We start from the raw sequence: 14,852 nt of genomic DNA, 5'->3' as shown, positions 1-14,852 counted from the left end.
CTAAGAGGGAAACCTAAAGATACCTCTTGTGTAAAGCATCTTTAGATATTAGCTTTAGAAAAATCTAGAAAGGTACCCCTTCCTTCTCCACTTTAGGCGCTAAAAGTGGAAGAGTTGCAAGGTAACCTTGGTTAGCTTCCTTTGTAAGCTTCTTGTACACTCATGACCGGTCCTTCTCCTATAAAAGGAGGGTTTGAGTCTTTCTAATACAAATTTGATATTTTGAGTAAAGAAATTCTCTCAAATTGGTGAGTGATTGAGAGACTTGTGTCTTCTCCTCTTCTAGTCTCATCTTGAGTGCATCTTGGAACCTCAAGTGGCGGCATCTACACTCATCTTGGAGCCTTACATCCTTCAAGTGGCGTGATCATCTCCAAGAACTCCAACCACATAAGTTCCCTATTTCATTTCATCTTTTTCATCAATTTTCCTTTCATTCCAAATTACCCATTTTTGTTCTACTTGTTTGTTTTCACTTTCAATCGGTGCAATCTCTTCCTTATGATGTCCTCTTTCTTTTGCTGCACTTATATTCAATTTTAATTGGTGCAAATTGGTTGTTCTTGTTGTTTTTGTCACGTCCTCCATGGGTATAATTGTTATATGTTGTGTTCTTGAGTTTCTATGCATGGGTTTGTTGTTCAAAATGGGTTTCTACGTGAGTTTGGCTTGGTTACTTGTGTTTTGGTGAGTTCTTGAATGTTAAGAACATTGATCCAATTCTTAAAAAGTGCCTAATCATATTCCAACTCAAGTTGAATCCATAACATGTCCTTAGAATATATCTCTATCATGTTATTGAAATCATATCAAGTTGTGAAAAACCTTTTAAGAAAACGTGGCACCAGACTAAAAAGAATCTATTCATTTACAAAAGAATAGATTCATTTTCAAAACGATAACAAGAACTTTTTAACAAGTGAAACACAGTCGTTTTGATGGAATGAAGACTTGGTCAAGATACTTTATGCATAAAACATGATTTTCAAAAAGAACTTAATCAAGGCATCAGTTTAAGAAAAGAATCTATTCATTTAGAGGAGAACAAATTTATTTTCTATGCAGTAAATGATATTTTTATAAAACACGTGAAAAACACTTTCATAAGACTTGTGCTTGCTCTTATCACATGGTTAGGGGTTAAGAGGTGTGTTACTCAGCAAAAAGCCTACTTTAAACAACCTCTAATCTATACCTAAGACATCCTTAAAGCAAATACAAACACTAAGGAAAAATACACATTTTGCTTTATCAAACACTTTGTCTTGAAGGGACAACATCCATCTTCAACAGTATGTAATACCAATTTTTCTTGTAGTGAAGAATGAAATTGGTTTCATAAGTCAATGTGAGTTGGAAAGGTCTTTGTAGATGTCAGAATTTTAGATAATTAATGTTTCTCAATCCTCTAACATAATTAAGTCATGGTGGAGAAGATTCATTATGGTGATGTTTTAGTTCTTATGCCAATGAACTTGTTTCCTGATCTAGACATCTTCTTAGACAAATTTCCAACCACTCAATATTTTTCTATTTATGTTATTACATTGAGATGAAAATACATATTTTATATCTTCACTAATATAAGTTTATCGTTGATTTGTAAGGAAAACATTAAGACAAATTCCTCCACAAAAGAACAAATTTTCATTTATCGACGATCCCATAATATTAGTGATATTATGATCATGGGTATAAATCTCATGAAGTTGTCATGGGACACAATAAATAATAACATCCCATGGTATATACACATGTAATGTGTTAAAAATTATAATAGACAACCAATAGTTAAATATAACAATTGTTCAATTATATATGTTCAATTATAAATGATGTAACTTCATTTATACAATGGAATGTCATAAATAATATTCATAAAAAATAATAATAATAATAATAATAATAATAATAATAATAATAATAATAATAATAATCCTAACTAATAGGTATATATATTATTAATATTATAAAATTAATATAATAATATAAATAATATTATTAGTATTATATTAATAATATTAATGTTGTAATATTTTTTTTTCAATTTAAACATTATTAATAACTACTTACTATTTAACTAGATGATCACAATGATATGTAATTTTTCTTATTAAACAAAAAAGTGCTCATCATATTTCAAAGACTTAGTAAATTGTTAGTAAAAACTGATTTTTTTTCTCAAATTTGTTGCATTAAATTTATATGCATCTCTCCTAACATGTGCTTATTATAAAAAAAAATGACTTAACGATTTTCACATAAAAGAAAAAATATTTATAGTTTATTTTATGATAAATTAGATTGCAAATTGGTTTGAGAAGCTGTTCCATTTATTTATTAAGATTTTCAGTGATTGAATGTAAGAAATTTTCTTGAATCATTTTGCTTTTCCACTTAAAATGTACCATCAACCCAAAAGAACATAGCTGGAAACCATATTAAGAGGACAAGAATTGGATGTCAAACTAAATTGATCATTTCCCCATTTTTTCTCCTTAAAGGGAAAGAAATAGAAAATAAAGAAAGAAAAAGAGGTGAGAAATAAGTGAAAGGAGAGGTTGGTTGATAAAAACTTCGAGTGAAAAGAATTCTTTGATTTATATTAATAATTTTATTAATTAATTAATACTAATAATACTTTTAATTATTTATTTATTATTATTATTATAATAATAATAATAATCAAACGACAAAAAAAAAAAATACAATCCTAATATAGATAAGTCATTTCTGATATATAGATGTTAATAGTGTGGTGAACATTTATTTCTCTTTCATCTTTAACATCATGATTATACAAAAAGCTCTACTCGCATCCCCCATATATATCCTCATACATCTTCAGTGCAAACAAACCTTAAGTAAACCAATATTCTTATATGCACTGAACTTTGCCATCAGACTGTGATAGTACATTCCCAGCACTAAGTAAGCAATAGCAGGTTTGTCTAACTGTACTCTCTGCCTTTTCAATAATAAAAGAAAATTTAGAATATCTATAAGTATACTCACCCAAAAGAAAAATTGGGCTAATTAATAATTTTGTATCAAGAACTTAAATTATATACTTTATTTACAGATCGAGCTAAATCTCAAAGTAGAAATTTTTGCCAAGTCTGTCTCAAAAATAAGATTGATGGTATATTGACACCATATCTTACGTACATATTTGATTACTTTCTTTATTTTTTGTTTTAGGTCATAATATCCATCATGTTATTTTATTTATCTAAAAAGCAAATGCATACTACTTTTTAAAAACTATAGATAGGACTTAAGATAATGACGAGTTGCTTTCAAAAAATACTGTTTTGGACAGAGACGCATGCAAATAAAAATTTGGTGCATGCATGATGCCTGATATTGGGAGAATGGTGAGTGGAAAAAAAGGTGCAGACATAGAAGAAAAGAATTGACCCTACATGGAAAAACCAAATTATTGTCCTACTTCATCCATCTACATCTACTGTTACTGTGGCATGAGTCAATTCCCTGATATTTGGAAGTGAATATTTCAACTACAATTCTACTTCTTTTGTTCCTTTCTAGTTGCATCTCATTTTCTGGTTGCATCTCATCATTTTGTTACTGCATTTGAGGTTATCTGAAGTCACTACTATATATATAGTTTTTTTGGTTGCTTTGTTTAAAGACACGCACAGAAAATGCGAAATGACCAAAGCTACCTAAAATAGCTTTGCCCTGAGAGTGAAAATTTTGAAATAAGTTTCCTTCCACTGAAGCAGAACCAAACTTATGTTAAGAATGATGATGTCAAGGGATCAGTATAGTTGTGAAATAGTTAACTAGTTTTAAACTGTTTTAAGCATCTCTTGATGTATAACTCCAACACAGAAATTGCAAGATTTCTTTTACTATAATTTTAATACTATTATTATATTTTAAATAGGATCCACAATGTGCAAAAGAAATTATTTTTTATTACTCTTTTTAATAAGTTTCATTATTTTTACTTTATTCAATTTAATTTCTTTATTAGTAAAAATATTCAATCAAATCCTTTAGTTTTTAGAAACACAATGGTACACTATTTTTCACTCAGTAAATAATAAAATCGTTTACAAAAGTAGATACTAATGATTCCAGTTTATTCATAATATTATAATTCATAATCAATAACCTTAAAAATGTTATGGTGCTACATTTTTAAAATTGATAGACTTTATTGATTTTTTATAAATAAAAAGATTAAATTGAATAAAATAAATAAATAATAGATAAAAATTAATTGATTCAATAACTTATTTTTTTATTAATTGGTACACATGTATGTTAAGTAAGTTGAGATGTTGAAAAAAAAAAGTGTGAATTGTATTAAATTTTTTTTATCAATTTTTTACAATATTGATAACGTTATTTCAGTAAATAACTTTTTTTCTTTGTCTAAAATTTTAATTTTTTTTTGTATAAAATAATAAAAATATTTTTTTATATCATTAATATATTATTTTTCTAAAAGAAAGTACTATGAGGTCCTTAAGTAAAAGATCTTAAACTAGATTAGATAAAAAGAAAGTTGAAAGAGGATACAATACATTAATGGACAATCAAGAGTTAATACAAGAAATGAACGATAAAAGCAAATTCTCCTTGACCTAATATATTACTTTATTTGAAGTCAAGGGTACATGCACCATTTCTTGTGACCAGGGACCCACTGTGGACATTTTGTACTGAAGTAACTGGAAACTGTTTTGGAGTCCAGAAGTTCAATAATGGGAGCATAATTCACACAACGAGGTGTCTTATACTGATTTATGGACGCACCCTGGCTCAGAGCAAAATCCATAAGCTTGTCAAAGGTTCCATTCTCCACAATCTTGATTTCCAATGCTCCAATGGACTCTGCTACCCTTCCTTGTCTATACACACTGTTCAGACACCCTTCAACTGCAAAGCAACACTCCTCAAAAACAGAACCAGGAATTGGGGTTTCATCATTCGTGCTAATCTCCCAGTACAGCACATAGTGTCCCGGGATAGTGGACGTGTCAGCACAGCTTGTGTATTCTGTGAGTGATGCATCGAACTCTGCAAGACGGTTTGCTCCATTCTTCACAGCATTTTGCAGCTCAACTTCATCGGTCTTGTCAGAATCAATGCTCAAAACCACATTCTTTCGGCACACGAAGTTGAATTGAGGTGCCTTGTTCTTGAATCCTGCTACACGGAGTATGTCACCAACCCGGTACCTGTAAAGTCCTGCGTGTGGATCGTGCATCATAGCATGATTGTTAGAATCTAATTAAATAAAAGAAATAGTGCATAAGCTAAATCCAAAAGTACACATGCTATGTTGTAGGAATGGTTCTTTTTGAAAGTATCACGAGAGATTCTTTATCAAGTGAAGAGTGACAGGTGTATGAGTGGAGAGAAAAATTAAAGTCGCTTATGTTCAAAGTTTCACTTTCGTGTGTTTCAAATAAGGAAAATGTTACAGGGAACTCGGGTGTCAAGAGAAAAAATAGGAGAGAAAAATAGATATAATGAATAATATATAACGTGACACGAAAGACAGAAGTAAAAATACTAATGATAGTGTGTATGATTTTGAATTGTTTATAAATAATCTTTCACTTTTCTTTTAAAACCTTTTTCATTTTCATGACAATCAACATTTTAAAGAGTAAAATGAGTTGTCAGGTGTGATTTTGTATATGAAAATTGATGGATTTTGTCTTCTTATATATAAAGTATGGGGTAGTTAGTTAATGATATCGACTTTTGCACCACCTTAGCACCATTTCAAAAAAATTCCCCTAAATAACGTACTATGTTTTTTAATTACACAATTTTGAACTGTAATTGAGAAGAAATTAACTAGAAAACCAGTCGAAATTCAGTTCACATGAAGCTAAATTCCAAACTGGATTTTTAATTTCTTTTAATTAAAAAAAGGAGGGAGGGATTTCTGAAAGAAAAAAAAAATATACTATTTGTAAAAAAAACGCAACACAAATCAAAATTCGATACGTGTAAATCATTCTATCTATGGAAATAAAGAGAACAGCGTGCTATTTTGAAAAAAGAAAAAGAAAAAACAGTGCTATATGGATGAAAAAAATCAAATAATCTCACTCAAATAATTACTAGTATTTTACATGTGGAGGTCACAATACTAACCCTTTAAACGTCACATGGCACATGTTATTCACATTAACCTACTTCACCAAATTCTTTTAAAAAAAAGATGAAATTGATCTGTTATAAATATAAGAACTACTATTATATATATTTCATAAAAGTAAAATACTTAAAAATATATATTTGTAAATTTAAAGAAAATGGAACTTTACCCGCATAAGTGGTGACCACAAGCTCATATTCTTTACCCAACTCCACATCCACAAGATCAACCAAATGTTCGTGCTCAGGGTGAGAAATAGAATTGGCATGTCCCTTCGTCTTATTGAGGGGCAAGAACTCAAAGTAAGCCATTGTGGGAATGAGGGTGTAAGAAACCTCACTGGGTTCACACAAAGGGTTCAAGTTGAGGCCAAAGTAACACTCAGACGAAGCATACATGGTGCAGACAAGAGGGAGACCATTGCTGTAGTAATCCAATATCGGAATATACTGAGACATGGTTCCAGTAACAATAACATCCACATACTTGGTGTTTGGCCACACCCTAGTGATGATCCCCTTCCACGACTCCTTCTTGCACTCACCTTCTATGAAATCCGCAAGCTTGGGGTTTGGTTTGAGTGTCTTCATGATGGCCTCTCTAACAGAAGAGTCACTGATTTCAGGGTCTATGGTGCCATATCTTATGTCGTGGCACAAACTCACCCAATGCTTTTCTAGGAACTTGATGGCACGGATGAAGCCCGAGGAGAAAACAGCCCCAACACGAAGAACTTGTTCGTTTTGAGAAAGTCCACAAAGCATCTGAGAATACATGCTTTGGTAAGAGTCTAGGCAGAGAATGGACTCAATTGGACTAGTGTAGTTTGTGTAGGGATCATATCTTTGTTTAGGGTTCTTGAAATGTGAGCTTTTGTAGTAACTGGTTAAAACTGGACGAGCTAGGAGCCCCCCTGGGGTTTTGGCTTCTGATTTTACGAACAAAAAGTACATGCCCTTGCCTTTCTCTAAACCTGGAACAAATTGGTCCATCACTGGCATCAAGAGACTGTAGAGTAATGATTTCCTCTGAAGTTCATCTTCTATGGTTGGCATCAGTTTTCTCTCCCCACCAGATGTTCCAGAGCTAAATTCAATCAACAGAATAACGTTATTTCACTCTACAATGTTTTTTCCACGTTCTTTTCTTAATCTTATTTCGCACTTTTTTTAATGAGTTGCTGATAACATATGGTTAAAATAGTACGGAAAATTTAGGAAGATAGTATTATGCTAAAATTTACTCCCATATTACTATTTTTATATTGCTATAAAGATTTATAAGTTGATTATATATAAAAATAAATTATTAAAATATTATTTTAGAACATATAAGGGGAGAAAAAAACAATTATAACCGATAGATGTAGTAAATAATGAATAATGTCAGAAGAAATAAATATAACAATAAAACTAATTTGTCAGAATAATAAAGTAGTTGCCGATAGATATCTTGACACCAGTAACAAACACTCAATAATCCAGCAAATTAATATTTTTTAATTATATTTAATTTATTTTTTAATTTTAAATATTATTATATTATTATAATGAATTGTTAATTATATGTATTTTAATTTTTGAGAGTAAAAAAATCATTTCCCAATAAATTTTATGAATATATATGGTTTTGAGGGGGTCCTATATTTCGGATGACGTTGTGCTAGTCCAGCTGTATATAGTTTATATTTTGTAAAAGGACTCGAATATTTCATGTGTTTTATATAATTCGATTGTTTTTTTGTCGAGAAAAAGAAAATAGGAGTTAAAGAAGTAAGGACATAAAAAAAAAAGAAAAAAAGAGAGAAAATATCATGTTTGAAATTATATGTTAAAAAAATTAAGAGAATAAGAAAATAAAATGAAATAAATATAGCCCTACCCTTATAGCTCACCTCATTTATTCTTAATTTCTCGATAAACGTGTAGACTACTTATTTCACATCACCTTTTTGGTACGTTCCTTATACACTCCTTACAATAGATTATTTTGTTCTTTTGTCTCTCACTCTTACGCTACAAAATAAAATCCAAAAAGGAAAGGAATGTAAATGGTTTTCTCTGCACCATAACTCACACCACTTCATTTTTTATCTTTAATTTAATGTGTCACTTATTTGATATTTCCCTCCCATATTTTACATCATTATTAATATCTATAATCCCTTTTCTTTGGGTCAATCTCTCAAGCCCAAAGTCTCCACTCCTAATAGTGTGAAAAAGACATTTTTCGTAAAATGAGAAAGTGGTATTATATATTAACGCAGAGTACACATACCACCCTATTTCAGGTGAGAAAAACTTATATATGTGATAAAAGTTTTTTTTTATCAGCATGTCAAATAATGAAAAAGTAGAATGAAAGTGAAATGAAACAAAAGAAAAATTAATAATTTGTATGAACATAGCATCAAAATATTTTTCAGTGCAACAAAAACACATTTTTTATTACCAGGTGTAGGTGGAGTGTGAGAGTTCAATTGTAAGAAGAACAATAAAACTAAGGGAAGAGGAGTGGAAGAAATTGAGGATGTGTATCAAGTTAAAACATAGTAATAACACTGACCTAGTGAGGAACTCAGAAATAGGTTTGGAACATAAAATTGGGGAGGTATCACCATTAGCTATACGATCAATATCTGGCTTTAAATCCTCGTATGTGACCACAGGCATGATCTTCTTGAAACTCTCTCTCTCTGTGCGCCCATCTAAGCCATGGCGTTGAAGGTACTCAGCATGTGCACTAGAGGAGAGGATCTCAGCAAGGACCCTTGTCTGAATTTCATCAGCGTTGCTAGTAACATCCTCAATGTATTCCAGTGCTTTGTTGTTGTTGTTCTTGGTGATAACAACATCATCATCAACTTTGCCATTTGGGTTGTTGCACAGGTAGTGGCTAGGAGCCTCAGGCATGGCTATAGATGATAAGATATATGTGGCAAGTGAGTGTTTGCTAAAAAGGTGTTGATGTGAGAAATGGAATTGAAGCAACAATGTAGTGGAGATCTGACTTTGGAATTTGAGCTTACCTGGGAGGAGTGGGTTGGAAAACAAGGCATAGTGAAATGACATATTTATAGGAAGCAAGGCAAGGGAATGTGGTTAGAACTTGAGAACCACTTTAGAGTAGTTGAGAGACCAATGAAGAAAAAAAAGGAAACATTACACTTGAAAATGACATATCGAGGAAGGTTCGTGCAAGTGTTGGATTAAGATTAATGTTTTGTTAACTAAATCATGAAACTAAAGTAACCATGTATACGTATTATTTATCAAAAGCTAAAGTATGTAGTCGAGTACATTAACTGTGAACGTGATACTTATAAATCGATCTTCATGTGGGGCTAGACTAACTATTACTCTTTCCTAGGCCTCTATATATCATCACGTCACATCACTTGGCACTGTATTCCTAACACTTGAGGGATACCATTAAATTTGCTAGCTAGGTAGATAGGTAGGGGGAAAGGCTAACTCTGTCTTTTGAGTTAGGCTATAGGAAGAAAGGAAAGAGGTAGAAAATGAAAGAAGGGGTAATAAATAATGTAACAGAACATGATAAACGAGATATATAAAGAAATAAATAAAAAAAATTATCAAAATAAATAAATAAATAAATAACATTTAAGATGTTTCTTAATCTGGCATCGTTTGTTTTTTTTACGATAGAAAAGAAAAATTTACTGTAAGCATTTTTATTATAAAAAACACGAAAATTAAGACATTTTGTATGTTCAGAACTTTCTTTACAAAATGCGAAGAAAGTTATATATATATATATATATATATATATATATATATATATATATATATATATTATTTAATTAATTTTAATTTATTATTTTATCCTTTATTTTAAATTTAAATTATTCTTATTTTTATTTAAATCAAAATTACAATTTAAATCTAAAAAATATAATTAAAATTATACAAAATAATTATTATATAATAACATAATTAATCACATTTTATATATAATAAGTTATAAATAAAAATAAAATAAAAATAAATATATTTTTTTAAAATAAAAAATAATTTTATATAATAGTTATCTTAATTACAAAAGAGTAAAAATAAAAATAATAATTTTATTTAATATAAAAATAAGTTTTTATCAAATATTTATAATTATAAATATTTAAATAATATTTTAATTAAAAATGATTATAATTTATAAATAAATAAATTAAATTAATTATTTAACAATTTTAAAATATAAGGATAAATTAAATTTACATTTTTATCAATTAAAAATAATATAATTTCAATCACACCCATCACATCATTCACAAATTTTCATAAATTTTCTCAACACTTTCCACTTTATTTACCTTAATCCAAACACCTTAACTTTCTTTACACTTTTCCTTCAAATCATCTCAAATTCACTCTCTCATTTCCATTTTCTAATCCAAACAAAGCATAGGTAACAATCAAAAGCGGCAAACATAATTGAGAAGATATGAGTAAATGTTTGTGCACTGTGCTTTTTGTAGCTGCATAAATGAAAACAAATGGAATTAAAAATATGATTTGTAAAAAATATAAGTTACAATGTAGATTCATTCTTCAAAATTATAAACAATTTCACAAAATTTTATCTGTGTTTGCATTCAGATGATTATTGTTTATCTGGATAAATTTGTAATGATCTATTCAATGATTTGTGTTGATTTGGAGCAAGTAAAGATGAATAAATTTAAAAACATCATCTCCGCATATGTGTCAAGAAGTTAGTAGAAAGTTATGTAGATTCATAATAATTTACATTATTGTCCTTCCTTTTTAGTAAGCAAAGTCGTGTATTGGTGATATGTGATGATGGCTTTGGTGTTGTTGTGGTGATCGTTTGAGGTAAGAATTGGAAGAGGTAATAAATTACGAGGAGTTTAAACCGATTATGTAACACAAAATCCAAAGGTAATCAATTATGCAAGACAGTGTGACAAATAAAAATGATTATGCATGTTATTTGAAGGGATAATTGATTTTTTTTATTGACAAAGAATAATTAAAAATAATTGATGTTGCCTTAAGGATAATCAAGTTTAATTTTGAGGGATAATCAATGTTGGTTTAAGCATAATCTATGTAATGTGCAATTTTTTTTAGGGATAATCGATGTTGGTATCAGGATAATTGATTTTATGTGTAATTTTGAGTGATAAGCGATTATCACATTCCATAGTTCATTTTTATTGATTTGTGTTTATTTAAGATATTAAACAATTTAAGAAATTTTAATTATTTTAGATTTTTATTAAATAAGACATTAAATAATTTAGGATTTATATTTATTTAAGATTTTGAATATTTTAAGAATTTTACACTAAAAAAATGGTTTTAACGGGAGTTTATTTTTACATTATCCAGAGTTAAAACCTTTATTAAGTCATTTACCCAGGATTGCGGTTTCCCTCGCTAAACCATCCCTGGGGAACCAGTTTTTTTAAAACCTCGGGAAAATTCTTTCAGAACCCTTGTTAAATAACATGGGTTTAAGAACCTCTGTAAAATATCATGGATTTCAAACCCTCCGTGAAATACCATGAATTTCAAAATTTCCATAAAATGACTTGTCATCTGAAATAACCTTCAACCCCATTTTCCACCATCTCTAACGATTCTCCTGAATTCTCTCTTCCACCCTCAGTGGTTGCCGCCGACAGTCCTAGTAAGGAATCACAATTCAGCCATACTTATGTCTATTATATCCAAGGAAAAGAAACACTATAAATAAGACATTACCTTCTTCTTACTCCAATATTGTTTCTTCCATCACCTTACTGCCCCAACTAGGGAACTGGTGTTTATAACTGCTTTATATATCTTAAATAATGGCATTATTTTTCAAACGTAAGCTTCAAAGCCCATGTGTGTTCTTGGCTACGAGAGCTTCAAAGATTGCAAGAATATATTGAGAGGAAAATTAACTTTATCACTTCTCACTTTCTTAGTGAATTGAATATTGGATGCATTTTAAAATAAAGGCCTTAATTTAAAATATTTCAAAATGATGAGAATTAAATATTAACAATTATATTTAAAACTAAAACTGTAAAAAAAATATATGTACATCAAAAGCTAAAACAAAATAAGTTAGGTTTTTTTAAACATAAACTCGTAACAAAAAAAAGAATAGGAATTATATAAACCAACTATCATCAATCGTAATAAATATGCAAATATTGTTGAAATACCTATTATCCAAAATTAATTGTTGAAATACTTATTATCCAAGGTTATTTTGCTGATATTTTAAAATAAATTTTAGAAACTTTAGAAAACTTATTTGTAATGTAAAGTTACACTTTCAAAATTTTAGAGAATTTAGTTATAAAATATATTAAAACTATATAGGTTTTAATTATTTATTTATAAATAGATTTAATTATATTTATTTATTGAAATTTGAACCATCTGTAGTGTTTTATTGAGGTTCTTCCATAAATATTTGGAATTTAACGAAGGTTAAAAATATCTTTCGTTATTTTGCTAATGTTTTAGAATAAACCTTTGGATTTAACGAAGGTTAAAAAAACTCAGTTATTTTGTTGATGTTTTAGAATTAATCTTTGAAATTTAACGAATGTTAAAAAAATCTCCATTATTTTGTTGAGGTTTTAAATAAACCTTTGAAATTTAACGAAGGTTAAAAAAATCTCCGTTATTTTGTTGAAGTTTTAAATAAACCTTTGGAATTTAACGAAAGTTAAAAAAACCTTTGTTGTTTTGCTGATGTTTTAGAATAACCTTTGAAACTTAACGAAGGTTAAAAAAACCTCCATTAATTAAATTAATTCTCAATGTTATATTAACTCCCGTTAAATAATCTCCGTTAAAATCTTTTTTTCTTGTAGTGTTATATATTTGAGATTTTTATTTAAATAAGACATTAAATAATTTAGGACATGTATATATTTTGGATTTTGAATATTTTAGGAATTTTACATATTTCATATTTTTGTTTAAATAAAAAAATAAATAATATGATTTGTATTTATATAGGATTTTGAATATTTTATGAATTTTATATAATTTAGACTTTTATTTAAATAAGATATTATATAATTTAAGATTTGTATTTATTTTGAATTTTGAATATTTTAGAAATTTTAAGTTTTTATTTAAATAGGACATCAATTAATTTTTCTTAAAATTATAAATATGTTCCGATAATTTCACATTTTTTTTATCAACAAGAAAGAATAGATAAATATGAACCACTTCAGGGGTGGTTTAACCCTTATACAAATCGAAAAAGAAAAATACTTAGACTCCCCCTAACTATGCTAAAATCTCCTACCGACATCTTAACGAAAACCCCTGCAAACACCTAAAACCAACTAAAAACCCAACCAACAACCTACCACATCATTTAACCATTCTCTTACAAACCAAAGGATCGAGGCACCAGTTAGAATAAAAGAAAACAATTGAAGGTGCCTTGGACGTAACCCAAGACCAAACCTTTAACTGAACAAGAGTGAACAATTCTAAAACATCAACCACACCACCTTTAAAAATGACATTATTTCTGTGTTTCTAAATATCACTTACTACAGTAATCCAAATCGCTCCCCAAACTTCATTCACAAATTCACGTGCACTACTCAACAAAAATTGCAAATAATGGCTGATTGAATCATTATGAACCATAGACGCCATGCCAAGCCAAGCAAAACATTGGCTCCAAACGAGCCAAGCTATTCTGTACTAAAAGAATAGATGCCAACTAGACTCCTCTTGCTTCCCACACAGACTACATGAAAGACTTTCAACCTCAACCCCACGCTTTTCCAAATTGACCCTAGTAGCAATCTTATTTGACATTGCCCTCCAAGTAGTGACATGGGCTGAAGGTAGTGCTTTACACCTCCAAAACTTATCGTACACAATTCTATTTTCCCCTTCAATCTCCCTTCTTAAAGATACATAAGCTGATTTAACTGAATACGCTAAAAACTCTACATCCTTCCAAATCCAACTATCTTCCTTTTTCAAGTCAAGCCTCAACCCTTGAAGTTCCTGTAGAAATTGACTCTCCAAAATATTTTCCCATTAAAAAAATACTCCTTCTCCAAGCTAAACACCACTCCCAAACGTCGTTACTCCAACCCCCAAACTCTGTCAACTTAGAGACTTTGGAAATGCTCGAGGAAAACAACCTCGGGAAAACGCACTTCAAAGAACCACAACCCACCCAAATATCCTCCCAAAAGCAAATTCCCTTACCATTACCAATCCTCCAAAAGAAATCATCCTCAAAGTTTTGTTCCCAAACCTCCTTCAAATCATTCCACCAAATGGAATCCTTACCAAATTTCCCACCCTCTCTCAAACTTTTCCAACCACCATATTTAGAAACAAGTATCTCCTTCCACAACCCGCCCTTATCCATCACAGACGCCATATCCATTTTCCTAGTAACACCATATTAAAAGCCCTTAAATCAAGGATTCCAAGACCACCAGCCTCTTGTAACTCACAAACCTTTTTCCAAGATGCCTAGGCAATCTTCCTCCCTTCCGACCCCAACCCCCATAGAAAGTTCCTTTGGATTCTCACTATCTTGTTTACCACTTTAGAAGGCATTTTGAATAAATACGTATAGAATAACAGGATAGAAGAAAGTACAAACTTAATCAGAGAGATCCTCCCAGCCATGAACAAAAACCTACCTTTCCACCTACTCAATCTAC

General features: G+C 29.8%; 2 protein-coding genes across 2 annotated transcripts; both read right to left on the bottom strand.

Annotated features, from left to right (window-relative positions):
• Positions 1–4,536: 4,536 nt before the first annotated feature.
• LOC137830274 (indole-3-acetic acid-amido synthetase GH3.6-like) lies at positions 4,537–9,203 on the bottom strand. Its single transcript, XM_068637492.1, has 3 exons — positions 8,717–9,203; positions 6,321–7,237; positions 4,537–5,226 (listed from the first exon to the last, which is right to left on the bottom strand). Exons 1-3 carry the CDS (start codon positions 9,061–9,063, stop codon positions 4,643–4,645), a joined length of 1,848 nt encoding a protein of 615 aa, XP_068493593.1. The 5' UTR covers positions 9,064–9,203; the 3' UTR covers positions 4,537–4,642.
• Positions 9,204–13,866: 4,663 nt separating this feature from the next.
• LOC137834761 (uncharacterized) lies at positions 13,867–14,569 on the bottom strand. Its single transcript, XM_068642940.1, has 2 exons — positions 14,354–14,569; positions 13,867–14,178 (listed from the first exon to the last, which is right to left on the bottom strand). Exons 1-2 carry the CDS (start codon positions 14,567–14,569, stop codon positions 13,867–13,869), a joined length of 528 nt encoding a protein of 175 aa, XP_068499041.1.
• Between the last annotated feature and the right edge of the window lie 283 nt (positions 14,570–14,852).

This window comes from Phaseolus vulgaris, chromosome 11 (genome assembly GCF_000499845.2).
Source record: "Phaseolus vulgaris cultivar G19833 chromosome 11, P. vulgaris v2.0, whole genome shotgun sequence".
NCBI lineage: Eukaryota > Viridiplantae > Streptophyta > Magnoliopsida > Fabales > Fabaceae > Phaseolus > Phaseolus vulgaris.
Note: the sequence above shows the minus strand (reverse complement) of the source record. Positions and strands in the feature narration are given on the sequence as shown.

What these genes read in the sequence shown, in the direction of transcription:
- LOC137830274 (XM_068637492.1), bottom strand. Translation starts at nt 9,063, where the DNA reads ATGCCTGAGGCTCCTAGCCACTACCTGTGCAACAACCCAAATGGCAAA. An exon ending in ATTTCTGAGTTCCTCACTAG is followed by an intron (nt 7,238 to 8,716) that starts GTCAGTGTTATT and finishes GATTGAATTTAG; the next exon opens with CTCTGGAACATCTGGTGGGG. An exon ending in TGTGGTCACCACTTATGCGG is followed by an intron (nt 5,227 to 6,320) that starts GTAAAGTTCCAT and finishes ATCCACACGCAG; the next exon opens with GACTTTACAGGTACCGGGTT.
- LOC137834761 (XM_068642940.1), bottom strand. Translation starts at nt 14,569, where the DNA reads ATGGATATGGCGTCTGTGATGGATAAGGGCGGGTTGTGGAAGGAGATA. An exon ending in GCTTTTGGGAGGATATTTGG is followed by an intron (nt 14,179 to 14,353) that starts GTGGGTTGTGGT and finishes CAATTTCTACAG; the next exon opens with GAACTTCAAGGGTTGAGGCT.